We start from the raw sequence: 13,055 nt of genomic DNA on the forward strand, positions 1-13,055 counted from the left end.
CGCCCCCTCCGCCCCCGCCGCGCCGGCCGGCTCGTACCAGGAGCGGATCGCGCTGGCCGCCAGCGAGCCGGCCGCCTTCTGGGGGCCGCTGGCGCGGGATGTGCTCGTGTGGGACACCCCCTACCACACTGTGAGCGACTGCGACTTCCGCAGCGGCAGGATCGGCTGGTTCCTGGGAGGCCAGTTAAACGTGTCCGGTGAGTGGGCCTGGGGGCCGGGGCGCCCCAGCTCACGCGGCCCGAGGGGACCCCGAGCCCAGCCGGCGGCGGCCCCACATGCTCCCTCCTCAGCGTTCGGGATCCCCGGCGAGCTGCGCAGTCACCCCGCCCCCAACCACTAGCCCCGGAGACTCCCGGCCCGGCCCGACTCCCCAGTCCCGGCTCGGGCACCCGGCGTCCCCCAAGTTTAACTGGGGCCCCCACCGTCCCGCACGGCGAGCGCGCCGGGCCGCGGTGGAGGCGGCGAGGGGAGCCAGGAGCAGGACTACCTGCTCTCGCCCCGGCGCCAGAGACAGAACCGAAAAGCTTCTGGCCGATGTCACCGCCGGGTGCCGGCCGGCGACCCGCCTGGGGAGCAGCCCTGCTCGTGTAAACAAATCGAGACGTGGCGGGTGGCAGGGAGGAGGAAGCCCGGCCGGCAGCGGGAGTCAGCCTGCGGGCGGGAAGGAGGCAATGGTGGGGCCTCCCAGTGCTCAGTTTCACCCTCGCCCCCAAGACCCACGGGGCTGGCTTTAGACCTCATGCGACTGAGATCCCAGAAACCAGCTCCACCGTCAGTCAGTCCTCTGGTCTCTGCTGAGATTGGATCCACTACTGTTTTGTCAAGATTTGGGATTGGGGTGGGGTGGGGAAGGGTGCACTGCACCCACCCCCTCCCTGACCAGCAAGCAGAGAAGGCCCAGGAAGTGAGGGAGGGCCCAGGCAGGCTAGGCCTGGGGTGGGGCGGTCAGAGGGGCTGCCTGTCAAGGAGGAAGTGGGTAACTGGGGATAGGTGGGGTCTAGGGGGTGTTTCAGGAAAGGATCTGTAGGTCTTGGTGGCCAAGGCCTGAACTGGGCAGTGGGGTCTGAATCTCCCAGGCTCCACCATTTACTGGCCCATTTTTTCTGTTCCTCTGAGCCTCAGTCTCCTCCTGTGTAGATCGGAGGCAGTAATGCCCACCTGAGGGACTGGTTGTGAGGCCAAGGCACATAGAGTGATGGAACGGGCCCGGCACTTATTGGTGACTAATAAGTAGTAGTGATTTCAACTTGTGAAATTCAGAAATAGTCATAGAATTATACGTAGTATCTTGCAGTTATTTTTCAAACAAAGAAACTTAAGGGAACTTCGGACCAGATTCTTTTTCATATGGTATATTGCTTTGCTGGTTTAATAAAAATGACTCAGTAGAGAAGTGTTTTGTCTAAACTTGAGTCAGCAGCAAGTGTCCTTGAGCTATTGGGAAAAACCCAAACCCTTAGGTTTGCAGGGTTGGCGGAATGCGCCCTGGGTGGGGGAGAGCTGAGTGCAGAGGGACGGCGCAGAAGGATGCAGCTCCTTTGGAAGCTGCCTTGGACTTGGGAGGCCTGAGGCTGCCGGGACATTCAAGGTTGGCTCTGAACATGTGCCGCCTTTCAGTCTCAGATAAGACGGGGGTGGGGTGGGGTGGCGGGGGGTGGGTAACGACAGACATAACGGGACAGGCAGCAAGGGCCTCCTGAGCCTCACTTGGTCAGGGTCAAGGTCAGGGTGCAGCAGCAAGCAACTCTTCTGCCCCTTTTTCTTCACTTATTTGTCCTTTATGGTTACCTTAGCCAGAAATTGAACTTCAGAAAACTGCCTTGTAGAAAAACAGCTTTTCAGCCGCATTCTCACCTCAAATGCGTATGCAACCTACTCATCTGTCAGGAATATCTCTGCTGTTCGCCAGTGTCTGCAAATCACAGAGGTGATGGTATGAAAAAGGACCAGGCCAAGCCATGGCTGCCCTGGGAGCCACTAGAAAGTTGTGGGCTGGGTGGGCTGTTTTGGCATGATCTGTCTGTGTGACGATTGTGTGATGATGGCTTGTTCCAAAGGAGCATCGCTTGAAACTCCCTTTACCCCTTCAGGAAGGTCTGTACATACAGTTCTCAAAGTGTGGTCCCTGGACCAGTAGCATCAGCACGACCTGCAAACTTTTTAGAAATACAAGTTCTCAGGTCCCATCCTAGGTGGCCAGAACCAGAAACCCAGGGGTGGGTCCTCCAGGTGCTCCTGATACACACTTGAGGCTGAGAACCACTGACCTATGTCCAACCTGCTAAAGTGGGCAGAATTGGGAATTGTTTAACAGAGACAACTCTGTTAAACAAACAAAAAGAGTCTGTGGGTGGTTCTGTACAGTTGAGTCGTTCCAGGTGTGTCTTTGGAGTCACACCTGGGTTTGAATCCTTGTTTCCCCGACTGTTCTTTTTTTTTAAAGTCTTGCCAAGTGCTTTATTTTTTTTTAGTTAATTTTTTTTATTGGAGTAGAGTTGATTTACAATGTTGTGTTAGCTTCTGCTGTACAGCAAAGTGAGTCAGTTATACATATACATATATCCACTCTTTTTTAGATTCTATTCCCATATAGGTCATTACAGAGTGTTGAATAGAGTTCCCTGCACTATACAGTAGGTTCTTATTAGTTATCTATTTTATATATAGTAGCATGTATAAGTCAATCCCAATCTCCCAATTTATCCCTCCCTCTCTCCCCTAACTGTTCTTTCGTGCGTCTCCTCTTCTGTAACGTGAGAATAGTGCGTAACTGAATTCTGTTCCAGTTCCTATCGTTGCCATTTTATTAGTCTCACGGATTCCATGGGTCAGGACTTTGGACAGGGCCGGCAGTGGCTTGCCTCTGCTCCCCGTCATCTATGTGACTCTAGTCATCTACATACTGCAGGCTGGGCTCAGCTGGAGCTGTGGCCCAAAGCACCTACAAGGGGCTTCTCACAGGGTGGTGACTAGGCCCAGGGTCGTTGGCGGCCAGAGGTCCCAGAGACCAAGGCAGAGGCTGCTAGGCTTCTGACCAGCGGCGGGTAACCTGGGGACACCTGGGGCTGCTGTTACCATTGAATGAGAAAACACTTCTAAAGCACTCTGCACTGTCTTTAGAACATTCCTTGCACCCAATCACTGGCCTTTGTTATTTATTAATGAATCCTGGAAGGAGGCTGTGACCTTGAACTGGTGTTCGTCAGTGCTGCTGAGCTTGCTGTGCTTCCTCTGAACGGGACCATGGAGATTTCCACCTGATCAGCCTGTTCCAGGAAGCAGGCTGGGGAGGGCACACAGGTGGCTGACGTGGCTCTGAAAGCCCTTCTTGGATCCTGGGAGAGCCAGGCAGTTGTTGTAGGGGTGGGGAGGTCGTGGTGTCAGAGGCCCTGGGTTGGGGAGGTAAAGCCAACCCCCCCCTGCAGTGCCACGTTCTGAAAAGGATTCTTTCCACCTTTTGAAGTTTGGCTCTTTACCTTGTAGGGCTCAACAGATGTCTTTGCTCCTTGGGTATAAACTCCGAGATGTCAGGCAGTTGCAAGTGCAGAACTGGAGGGTAGTGACGCATTGCTTTCAAAACACAAAACTAAACTCTCCTTTGAGTCTGATTTTAGAAAACAAGTGTGTTTATTCTTACTTTCAAGCTCGGGTATAGAGACACTGTTGTTAACTAAGCATTGAACGCAGAGATTCCTTGGACGCTTTTGGGAACATTCCTTGCAGCAGTGGAAACCGTTTTCGCTGTAGCTCTCTCCTCTTCACCATGTGCCTCGAATAACTGAGACAGAGACACACTGAGATGGCAAGAGCCTGCCTCCCGCGTTGCATTTCCTTCCAGCGACTGAAGTAGGTCTCTCAGGTCCTTCAAGGAGCTCTAAGTGGACACATGACCTCAGGTCTCAGAAGGAGCGGCCCTCAGAAAAGCCAGTTGTTAGAGACACGACTTACTTTAAATAGCAGATGCTTCTGGAAAGTTGGCAAATACAATTTTTGTGACTGATGTAATACCTCAGATTGTACCGAGGAGGTTTTCTATTTAAAGGAAACCTATTGTGAGTTCTTTTGTGAATATTAACTCCCTTATCTCTTTGGATTAAAATTGAATTTCTGTAAAGTGGGGAGGGGCAGGGATGCCTTTAAACAACCAGCAAGAGTTCACTGAATGAAAATGCCTGCCTTTGTGTGTACATGTTTATGATGGAAATGATGACCCTCTCATCACCTTTTCTTAAAAACAAACCCAAAACCACCACACACACCAGCTTACCTGCTTGCAGAGCTGTGACAGGCCCACACCAGCTTACCTGCTTGCAGAGCTGTGACAGGCCCGGGTGCAGACCTGCCCTTAGGTGAATGAGATGATGCTTCATGTCCCATCATCCTTGTGACACCAACATGAAGTGTCTGGTGGCCCCCTTGTACAGATGTGGAAATAAAGGCTCCAACTCATGTTTGGTGGTGAACGGTGCAGAAAATGCCCCAGTGCCTCGGAGCCTGCATTCTAATGAGACGGACCACAGATCAGTAAAGGAGCAGATCCACCCTGGGGAACGTTCTCAAGGTTTTTACAGCTGCTAAGGGGAGAATTAGGAAGTGTGTTCCACCATCCCCTGCCCCCCTCCCGTGTTGAAGGAATCTTAGGGACGTGGTCTCTGCCTGCAGGGACGTTCTGACCTGGATGGGGGAGGGTTTAGCCAGCTGGGAAGATGAGTGAGCGCTGAATGGTGTGGTGGGAGGGAGAGATCATCGTGTACTGGGAAATTTGGAAAAGGCTTGAAATAAGAGGTCCGGTTTGAGCCAAGCCTTAAATTGCACTCTCTTCTTGCCCAACTCTTCTTGGAAATACTTGGAAAGGAAATTTCCTTGTCCCACTGCCCAGTTCTTTGGGTGGAGACTTTTTTAAAAATGGGGGATGTAAGAGTTTCCTTCCCTTCCTCCTTCCTCTTTTGTTTTCCTCTCTGCTGTTGAGGCAATAGCTGTTGAGGCAATAGCGGGAGCCATGCATACGTGTTAAGAGCCAACATACACATGGCGTTGTAGAGCCACGTCGCCCCAGACCCTGCACTGTGCTTTTCTCTGGGTGCTGTGTCATCTGAGTGTTGTCCATGGCAGTTGTGAACTGTGTTTCCCTTGGGGACACAGCCACACCATCTGACCCCATGGCAGGAAAACTCCAGTGGCATCTAATTACTACCGTGACTCCTAGAGTCTGGAACCATTACCACCACCACGGATTAGGAGAGTGAGATTTAGCGGTGCTGTTTAGAGATAAACAAGCGAGTCTGCAGTTAGTGGTTAACAAGTGGTTGGACATGGCTCTAGAACACGGTTTCAATCATGACCCCAGGCTGCCATCCAGTGGGGGTGTGGCCAGATGTCTTACAGAGCTGGCAAGAGTCTTTAATTACTCCTGTCCCCATTGGAAAAAGAAAGCCCCCCTGGAACTGGGAATATACATACCAGGTAGACGTGAGTGCATGTGTGCCTGTGTGAGCATGGTCCTGGACCACAGCATCATGTCAGATCTTGGTAGAAGTGAAATGCTTAGGCCCACCCCGACCTGCTCAGTCAGAGACTTAGGGTGGGGCTTCGCTACATGCTCATAAGTCCTCTGGGGATCCTGGGGAATTTAGAAGCCCTAATTTAGACCAAAAAGAAAACTTCTTGAGGGACTAAACCATGAAGGCGAGAAGAGGTCTGTTCCCTCCCCTGGGCATGGGGCCAACCTGGTGTCATTTGGACCCCACATTGCCCTCCAGCTCAGGGACTTGGGAGGTCCATCCATCATCCAGAGCTTAGGTGCTTCCTCTGCTCTGAGCCCCCGGTCAGGCTGCAGGTGTCCAAACAGGAACGGGGCATCTGGCCCCTGCCCACAGAGGGGCAGCAAGATGGATACATCGCAGGAAGAGTTAAGAGTCTGGGAGGCATGAGGTCCAAGGGAAGAGAAGTGCTCCATAACAGAGTGAGGACATGTAGGCTGGGACCTGTGGGAGGGTGGGCACCAGATGAAGGGCGGGAGTGGTGAGGGTGGGACGGTGTACCTGGGCAGGGTGAAACTGTGCAAAGGTCCCGAGGCAGGAAGCCCTTCAGCAGACTTGGCACGGCCAGTGAGGGGAGGGGACGGGACCCACCCCTGCTGAGAGTGGTCACCACCTTAGCTGCCAGGCGAGGGTATGGCCTCATCTGCTGCTTGTTCAAGAGAAGCCGGAAATCTGTGGTTTTAGTGTGAAAACTCTTGATTTCTAAACTTTGGACCAGACTGACACACACACTGATGTTGGGTTTATTGTGTAAATCCAGGTTTTGCCACCAAGCCCCTTCTCAGTTTGTCTTCTTGCTTTCTTCATTTTTTTGGCATTTTTTCTCTTCTATTTTTCTAGTCATTCAAAGAACTTTCCTGTGTAAGTAGTAATTTTTCCCATGACATCTATCTTTATTTATTAAATTTTTTGAGGTATAATTTATATACTTGTTAGGAGCCAGAAAGTTGAAATGAAACCTTTTAATTTGTAAGAGTAAATGACAGATAAAATAACCTGAGAGGGAAAAATGTGATACACACACACACACACACACACGAGCTAAAGTTTGTAAATGTTTTCATGTGAGTTTACCCTGTTGAGGATTATGGGAATCACGTGGTTTGTTATGGGGAGGGCCTCCCATAACTTTTGTCAGAATGGTTTTCCATCAGGAAATATTTGTAGTAACTCGCAGCAGGGTGATTATCAGGTGGTAGTTGACCTTGTATTCCTGTGGTAGCACCTCAGCGTTGCCTTCCACCTGATTCTGACCCAGCCCTGTGAGTTAGATGCAGCAGTGGGTACATCTCCCATTTATGTAGGAGGAGACTGATTTGGAGAAGATAGTAACTGCCCCAAAAAGAAAAAAAAAAAAGAAAAATTTATGTACCTGGACATGAGGGTGACCCTGAAGACCGGGTGAGCAGTGGCTGCTGCCCCCAAAGCTGTTTGTGGTATTTATTCCTCTGCTGATGGGGAAGTCCGTAATGAAAACAGGCCACGAGGGCCAGGTGGAAGGGGCTCTGGCACAAACGGGCCAGAGCCAAGCTCACCTTGAAGTCCAGCCAGTGGTAGTGAATAGGAGGTTAGCAATGAACATGATCCTACTAATCTTCAGGCTGACGGTAAACCAGCACAACTGACCTGTTTTTGCGGGCAGTCATGTGACCTGAACTTGGGTAATGGAGGGAAGGGGAGCAGAGCCTCCCGGAAAACTAGCAAAGGCATTTTGCCATCATTGTATCACTTCTGGGGGCAGGGTGCTGGCTGGACACCTGAGAAGGGATGTGGGCCCTTGTCCTGGATCGCACCTGCACCACACAGGGAGCCCACCCTACGCACGCGCACTGATTCGGGGCGCCCTGTTTGCATCGAGTCTTCTTTCCCACAGCCCAGCCTGCGGCGCTCAGCCCTGGCGCACGTTAGAACCGCCAGGGAGCCTTGAAAACCACGGGGCCAGTCGGGTCAGTGTCCCCTGGGTGGGGGCCGGGGTTGGGACTCCTTCAGAGCATTCCCAGGGGTCACCTGTACCTGCGAGGTCATCTTTGTGTAGTGACCCTTCTCCTTGCAAGGAAGTAGAAACCCGCCTCTGACGAGGGAAGGGTCCACCCCAGTGAGAGCAGCGCAAACCACTGCAAACCTGACCCTCCCCTTTCCGACTCCAGTGGCACCAAGTGTAATGTCCGTGAACCTGTTTTTGTGCAGTCAACTGCTTGGATCAGCATGTTCGGAAGTCCCCGGAGAGCATCGCTTTGATCTGGGAGCAGGACGAGCCTGGAACTGAAGTGAGGATCACCTACAGGTACCATGTGTCCCCTGAGGGAGGGCACCTCTGTCACTCTGGACGTCAGCACCAAACGCTGCTGCCGGGCTGTCGACAGGAGGAGCCCCGGCCTCCTTGCCCACCTGGGCAATACTTGCTGTCTTTAGATTCCCCTGGAAGGAACTGGGTCCTCAGAAACAAATATGACAAACGTTCAAGGCACAGGGCAGACTCTTGGTGCAGTCCCGTGTGACTGTGACCTGTTCTGGGGGCGGGGGTGGTTATATGAGTATCAGGGGCCATGTTTGCACTTGGGAAATGTTCTCTGGTCTCAGGAAAAGTAAACATGAGCATGGACTGAACGAAGTACACGCTGGGGTAACTAAAATCAGCCCCTCTTAGTGTGCTTATGACTGTGGCACAACAAATAAAATTGTCTCTAAAAAGGGGCTAAAATAAAACAAACAAAAAGGGGCTACACCTGATATTTGTATCTGTGACTCCTGAAATAAATTCTTCACGTATTCTGTAGGCCGAGCCTGTGTGTTGGAGGGTTTGAGCGGACCCGGCGTCTGGGGGCAGGTGCTGGCCTCAAAGCCCTGCCCCCTCCCGGGACTCGCTTGCTCAGAGGTCTCTGGTCTGTCACCGCATCCTTGCGGGAAAACCCCTTTGCTCAAGCTTCAACTTACCTTTACAGCGCTATCTCGGGAGGAGGGTTCAGAGGAGCAAGTCCTGACTGCGGGGACCCCTGGTTTCCTGCTTGTTTTTCAGACACAGGTTTTATCACAGATCCAGGGCACCAAGCCTGGGGAAGCTGTGTTCAGCTGCACTTCTGGATGGAGCAAAGTGACATTCATTAATCTCCTGTGGCTCCTAGTGCGTCCTGCCTTGCTTGTCCCTCCCCTGCTCCCAATACCCCTCACCATCACAGTCCCTCCCAGCCTTTACTGCCAGTCACTGCACTGACCTGGGTCCCCTGGACAGACACCCTCCTGACTCCATGGGGTCCACACATCAGCAGCATTGTGGCCTGGGACCCCTGGGCCCTGCACACTGGAGTTGGGGGCACTGCTCTAATAGACAAGCCACTCCGCTGTTCTTCACCCTTATTGGCCCGACTGATCTATGTGTGATTGTCCAGTAGATTAAGTCTCTATGGGTGGGGGTGGAGGAGGTCAGGGGAGTTCAGCTATGGGCTAATTTTCTCCGGTCCTCCCGTGGACCGGGACCCGGAACTGGGGTTGGGCCGAGTCAGGCCTCTGAGAGCCGCTCCGCTGGACTGCTGAGTGTGTGTTTGTAACTGGGGGGAGTCTCAGGACTGCAGCCAGCTTGTTAAAACAAAGAACAACTTCATTTCCATTGCAGAGCAGCCCCGGGCAAGGTATAAACCTATAAGTACAGGCAAAGAATTTATTCTTCTCTCTCTAAAAATAAACAAGCTCAGCCTGAAGAAATGGTTTTACAAACTTCAGCTGGTCTTAGTGCCAGGTGACTGTTGTTATTTACTGTTTGAGGGAAAAGAGAAGTGTGTGAACGGGTTGTCTGAAATTGCAGCTAGTTTTTTTTTTTTTTTTTCGGTACGCGGGCCTCTCACTGTTGTGGGCTCTCCTGTTGCGGAGCACAGGCTCCAGGCGCGCAGGGTCAGCGGCCATGGCTCACGGGCCTGGCCATGGCTCACGGGCCCAGCCGCTCTGCGGCATGTGGGATCTCCCCAGACCGGGGCACGCACCCGTGTCGCCTGCATTGGCAGGCGGACTCTCAACCACTGCGCCACCAGGGAAGCCCCTGCAGCTAGTTTTTGAGGGACTTGGATTCATCATTTTCCTGGTCATGTTAGGTTTTTGACATGAGATTTTCTTCTTCCTGTCTTAGAGGAGAGCTGCCTACACTTGGTGCTGGTCGTCCTGCCAGCATACAAACTGCCACTAAAATAAAGTGCATTCCTGTTCTCACATGGTGGCACCCAAGGTGCCCCAGGATGGTCACAGGCCTTGGCGACCTGAAGACCAAGTTCCAGACCCATGGTCTGAGCCCTTGAAGGAAACTGAGTGGGGATGTGGTTCTCATGGGCTGGGGTGCTGGAGGTGGATTCCCGGGGACCACGCCTGCCTGGTCTGTCCTAAGCTTGGGGGACCCATCTCAGTCCTAAGGTGCACAGAGCCTCTCTCTCCTGAGTCTGCTGAATTCTTCTGAAGAGGTGCATTTCTGAAGAATCATCAGAGAACTTGTAACATGAACCTACTCCTGTCCCAAGCCCTAGTGATATGTGGGTCCACATGTGTTGCACACGCCCTCGCACACACGCCCTAAACGTGCACGTGTCTACAACCTGCTCTTGGTGTTCAAGGATCCTCCTGAACCGCTCTCCCAGGTTGCAGGCACCGCCCTGCTCCTGTTCTGGAAGTTGGGCCATTGCCTGGGGGTGGCCTGTCTGCTGTCTTCAAGGTTCTGAGCACTGGGGTGTATTTGCAGCTGCACCTCCCTAGGGTGGGGGAGGCCTGGCAGGACCAGCTTTGGGAACCCTGGGGCAGCAGAGTGTTCTCATCCCAGCCCCACCCTGCCTGCAGTTGTTGCTTGGCTGGCGGCAATTCCCAGGCGCACCCTAGCAGACGGGCTGAGGCCTCGGGGGCCCGCTAGGCAGCGCGTGGGGCGCCTCATGCTGGCGCCGGCTGCGTGGCTCTGGGAGGACAGCCTCGTGGGCTGGGGTTCTGTCCTTCAGGCGCGGTGCTCCCTCCCTGATGGAAGGCGAAGGGGCAGGACCTCTGCTCTGGGATCAGCCTGGGATGGCCTGCACGTGTCTCCCGGGAAAGAGGGCACCCTGTGACCTGAGGCCGGAGCCAGGGCCAGAGGGCCGCGCATCCGATTTCCAGCCTTCCTCTGCCCAGAGGTGTGTTCAGAACCGACCTGAGGGAGCTGTTCTCCCCAGCGAGCCAGCAGGCCTGCAAACCTGAGCCCCCTGGCACCGCCTGAGGCCTCCGAGGCCAGGGCTGCAGAGGCCAGGCAGGCACATAATCTGGGTGGCTCCCCGAGGCTGTGCAGCCAGATAGCACTGGGAACAGTTCTTTCCAGCCGTCCACGTGCTTATTTCGCAAGATGGTCCTTCACATTCAGTTTAAGCAGACAGATTCTAGAGGCCCTTGGCAATGGGGATGTGGACAAACAAATCCCTGTCCTCTAGGCAGGTGGTGCAGGGGCTCAAGACCATTGCCTGCCTGGAGCCCGGGCTCTGGGCCAGGGGTTTCCAAGCTGGGGATGGGCAGAGGGCGTGGAGCAGAGCAGACGCTGTGGCTGCTCTGTGCTCAGGACCTCTCAGTGGCGGGTGCCTGCGCTCGGACAGAGGAGAGAGCAGCCTGAGAGTATTCACCAGGCTCTGAACCAGGATCTCCCATGTGAGGCTCTCTGAACAGGGGTCCAGACATGAGTCCTTTAAAAAAAAAGTTTTTTAAAAATTTATTTTATTGCAGTGTAGTTGATTTACAATGTTGTGTTAATTTCTGCTGTACAGCAGAGTGATTCAGTTATACACATATATATTCTTTTTCATATTCTTTTCCTTTATGGTTTATCCCAGGATATTGAATATAGTTCCCTGAGCTCTACAGTAGGCCCTTGTTATTTATCTAAGATGTGACCTTTTAATTAATCTGTAGCATGTTTTAGCCCTGGCCTGGCCCTCCTCTGTGAATGCGGGTTGCCGTGAGGGCAGCGCTGCTGTGGTCATGGCCAGGCTGTGCAGCTGAGCTGGGCGTCTGGGCTGCAGCGGGGAGAGCAGGCCTGGCACCCCGCATGTGCCCACAAGTGAGCCGAATGGAGTTTCCACTGTGGGTCCAGCCCTAGAGGTGGTGATTTCTGTAGTTGTTCCAGCTGGGCCTTCTTATGGTGGGGCATGCACAGTGGGGAGCCCCTGCCCAGAGGCGCAGAGCAGACGGCAGGCCCCCTCCCCGCTGCCTGCCTCAGAGCCCCTCGGCCGGCGCGGAGGACGCCTCCTGCCTGGGCAGCCGACCAGGCACTGGGCGTTACTGGTGCCTAGCGTGGGGGGCCCACTGAGAATACAGAATGGGGCCCAGCCCCTGGGGCGGCCCTCTGTCTGGGGCAGCCACACCAGCACCCCTGGGCAGAGGGTGCCGCGAGCTCTGAAGCCTGGAGGCACCTCCTGAGAAGCTGGCTTGTGCCCCGGGCCCCGGGTGTCTTTACGTGGCCACTTGTTAAGGTCACGGAAGGGCCCTGTGGGCTCTGGCGGGAGGAAGCAGGAAGTTGCTGTGACGCCGTTGGAGAAGACTTTGAGGAAGTGCTGGGGGGTTGGGTTTTGGGAGGCCGAGGAGGGGAGGCCCGAGGATGGAGGCCGAGAGCAGGGCCGGCCAGCGCACTGTGGGTTGAGGTGGCGGGGTGGGCGGAGGCCTGTGTTCCTGCCCGCTTTGTCCCCAGCTGTGTGTGACCTGGAGCAAATCTCCAGCTCTCTGACCTTGTTTTCTCCTCCACTGGGTGCTGGGTGTTGAGCAGCACAGGGGAATGAAAGCCCAGACCTGGCTCTGGGAGGATGCGGGTCTGTTGTGGCTGCAGGTCGGGGCAGGTGAAGGGAGGTCAGTAGAGAGGATTTCAGATCTGACGAGGGGAAGGGCATGGGTGGCCCTGCGGCTGCTGCGGCTGGGAGGGCCGGGTGGGGTTTGCAGGGAGAGGTCCTCACCTCAGGAGAACAGTTTGGAGCCCGCTAAAAGGCAGCCCCCCGACCCTTGCACCTGGTGCGTCTCACCCCCAGATTAACTACAGTTTGCAGTGAGCAAACTCCTTTATTAAAATATTAGGGCAACTGAGGGGGAGGATCATTAACGGACATAGTGAGGCTGAGGGTGGGGTGCTTTGGGGTGAACCAGGGCCGGTGACCATGAGGCTCCAGGACAGGGGCCCCTGGCAGGCAGGGTAAGTGGGTTTGTTGGTGGGCTCTCCTCGGTGGAGGCACCAGAAGCTAGTGGCTGCCAGGCTTGTGTGCAGTGTCCCCTGCTGACCTCTGAGTAACTCCGATCGCAAAACTTGGTCAGGAATCCCCGTGCTGGCTCCCAGAATCCGGTAGGAGCTCTGGGTTACTTGGATGGAGCTGGTTTTAAACCAGCATTTAACTTTCCTTTAAGACTTGGCTCCAGATTTTGAAGCTGGCAAGTGCTTTGAATCTTTCTATACGTGACACTTATTTTTCTTTCTCATTCTTTTGGGCAAGCTGAGGCTCTTGGAATTTCACATTTTACAATGCCCCTGTCTTGGGACTGCAGCAGGAA

General features: G+C 54.1%; 1 protein-coding gene across 1 annotated transcript in view; it reads left to right on the forward strand.

Moving 5' to 3' along the window:
- ACSS1 (acyl-CoA synthetase short chain family member 1) overlaps positions 1-13,055 on the forward strand; it is a 41,734-nt gene that overhangs the window by 118 nt on the left and 28,561 nt on the right. The window contains 2 exon segments of the mRNA XM_007451445.1: positions 1-197; positions 7,728-7,824. The exon segment at positions 1-197 is cut by the window's left edge and continues 29 nt beyond it. Of these exon segments, the coding sequence (XP_007451507.1) occupies positions 1-197; positions 7,728-7,824 (294 nt within the window).

The sequence above is a fragment of the Lipotes vexillifer genome, unplaced genomic scaffold, assembly GCF_000442215.2.
Source record: "Lipotes vexillifer unplaced genomic scaffold, Lipotes_vexillifer_v1.1 scaffold670, whole genome shotgun sequence".
In the NCBI taxonomy this organism is placed as follows: Eukaryota; Metazoa; Chordata; class Mammalia; order Artiodactyla; family Lipotidae; genus Lipotes; species Lipotes vexillifer.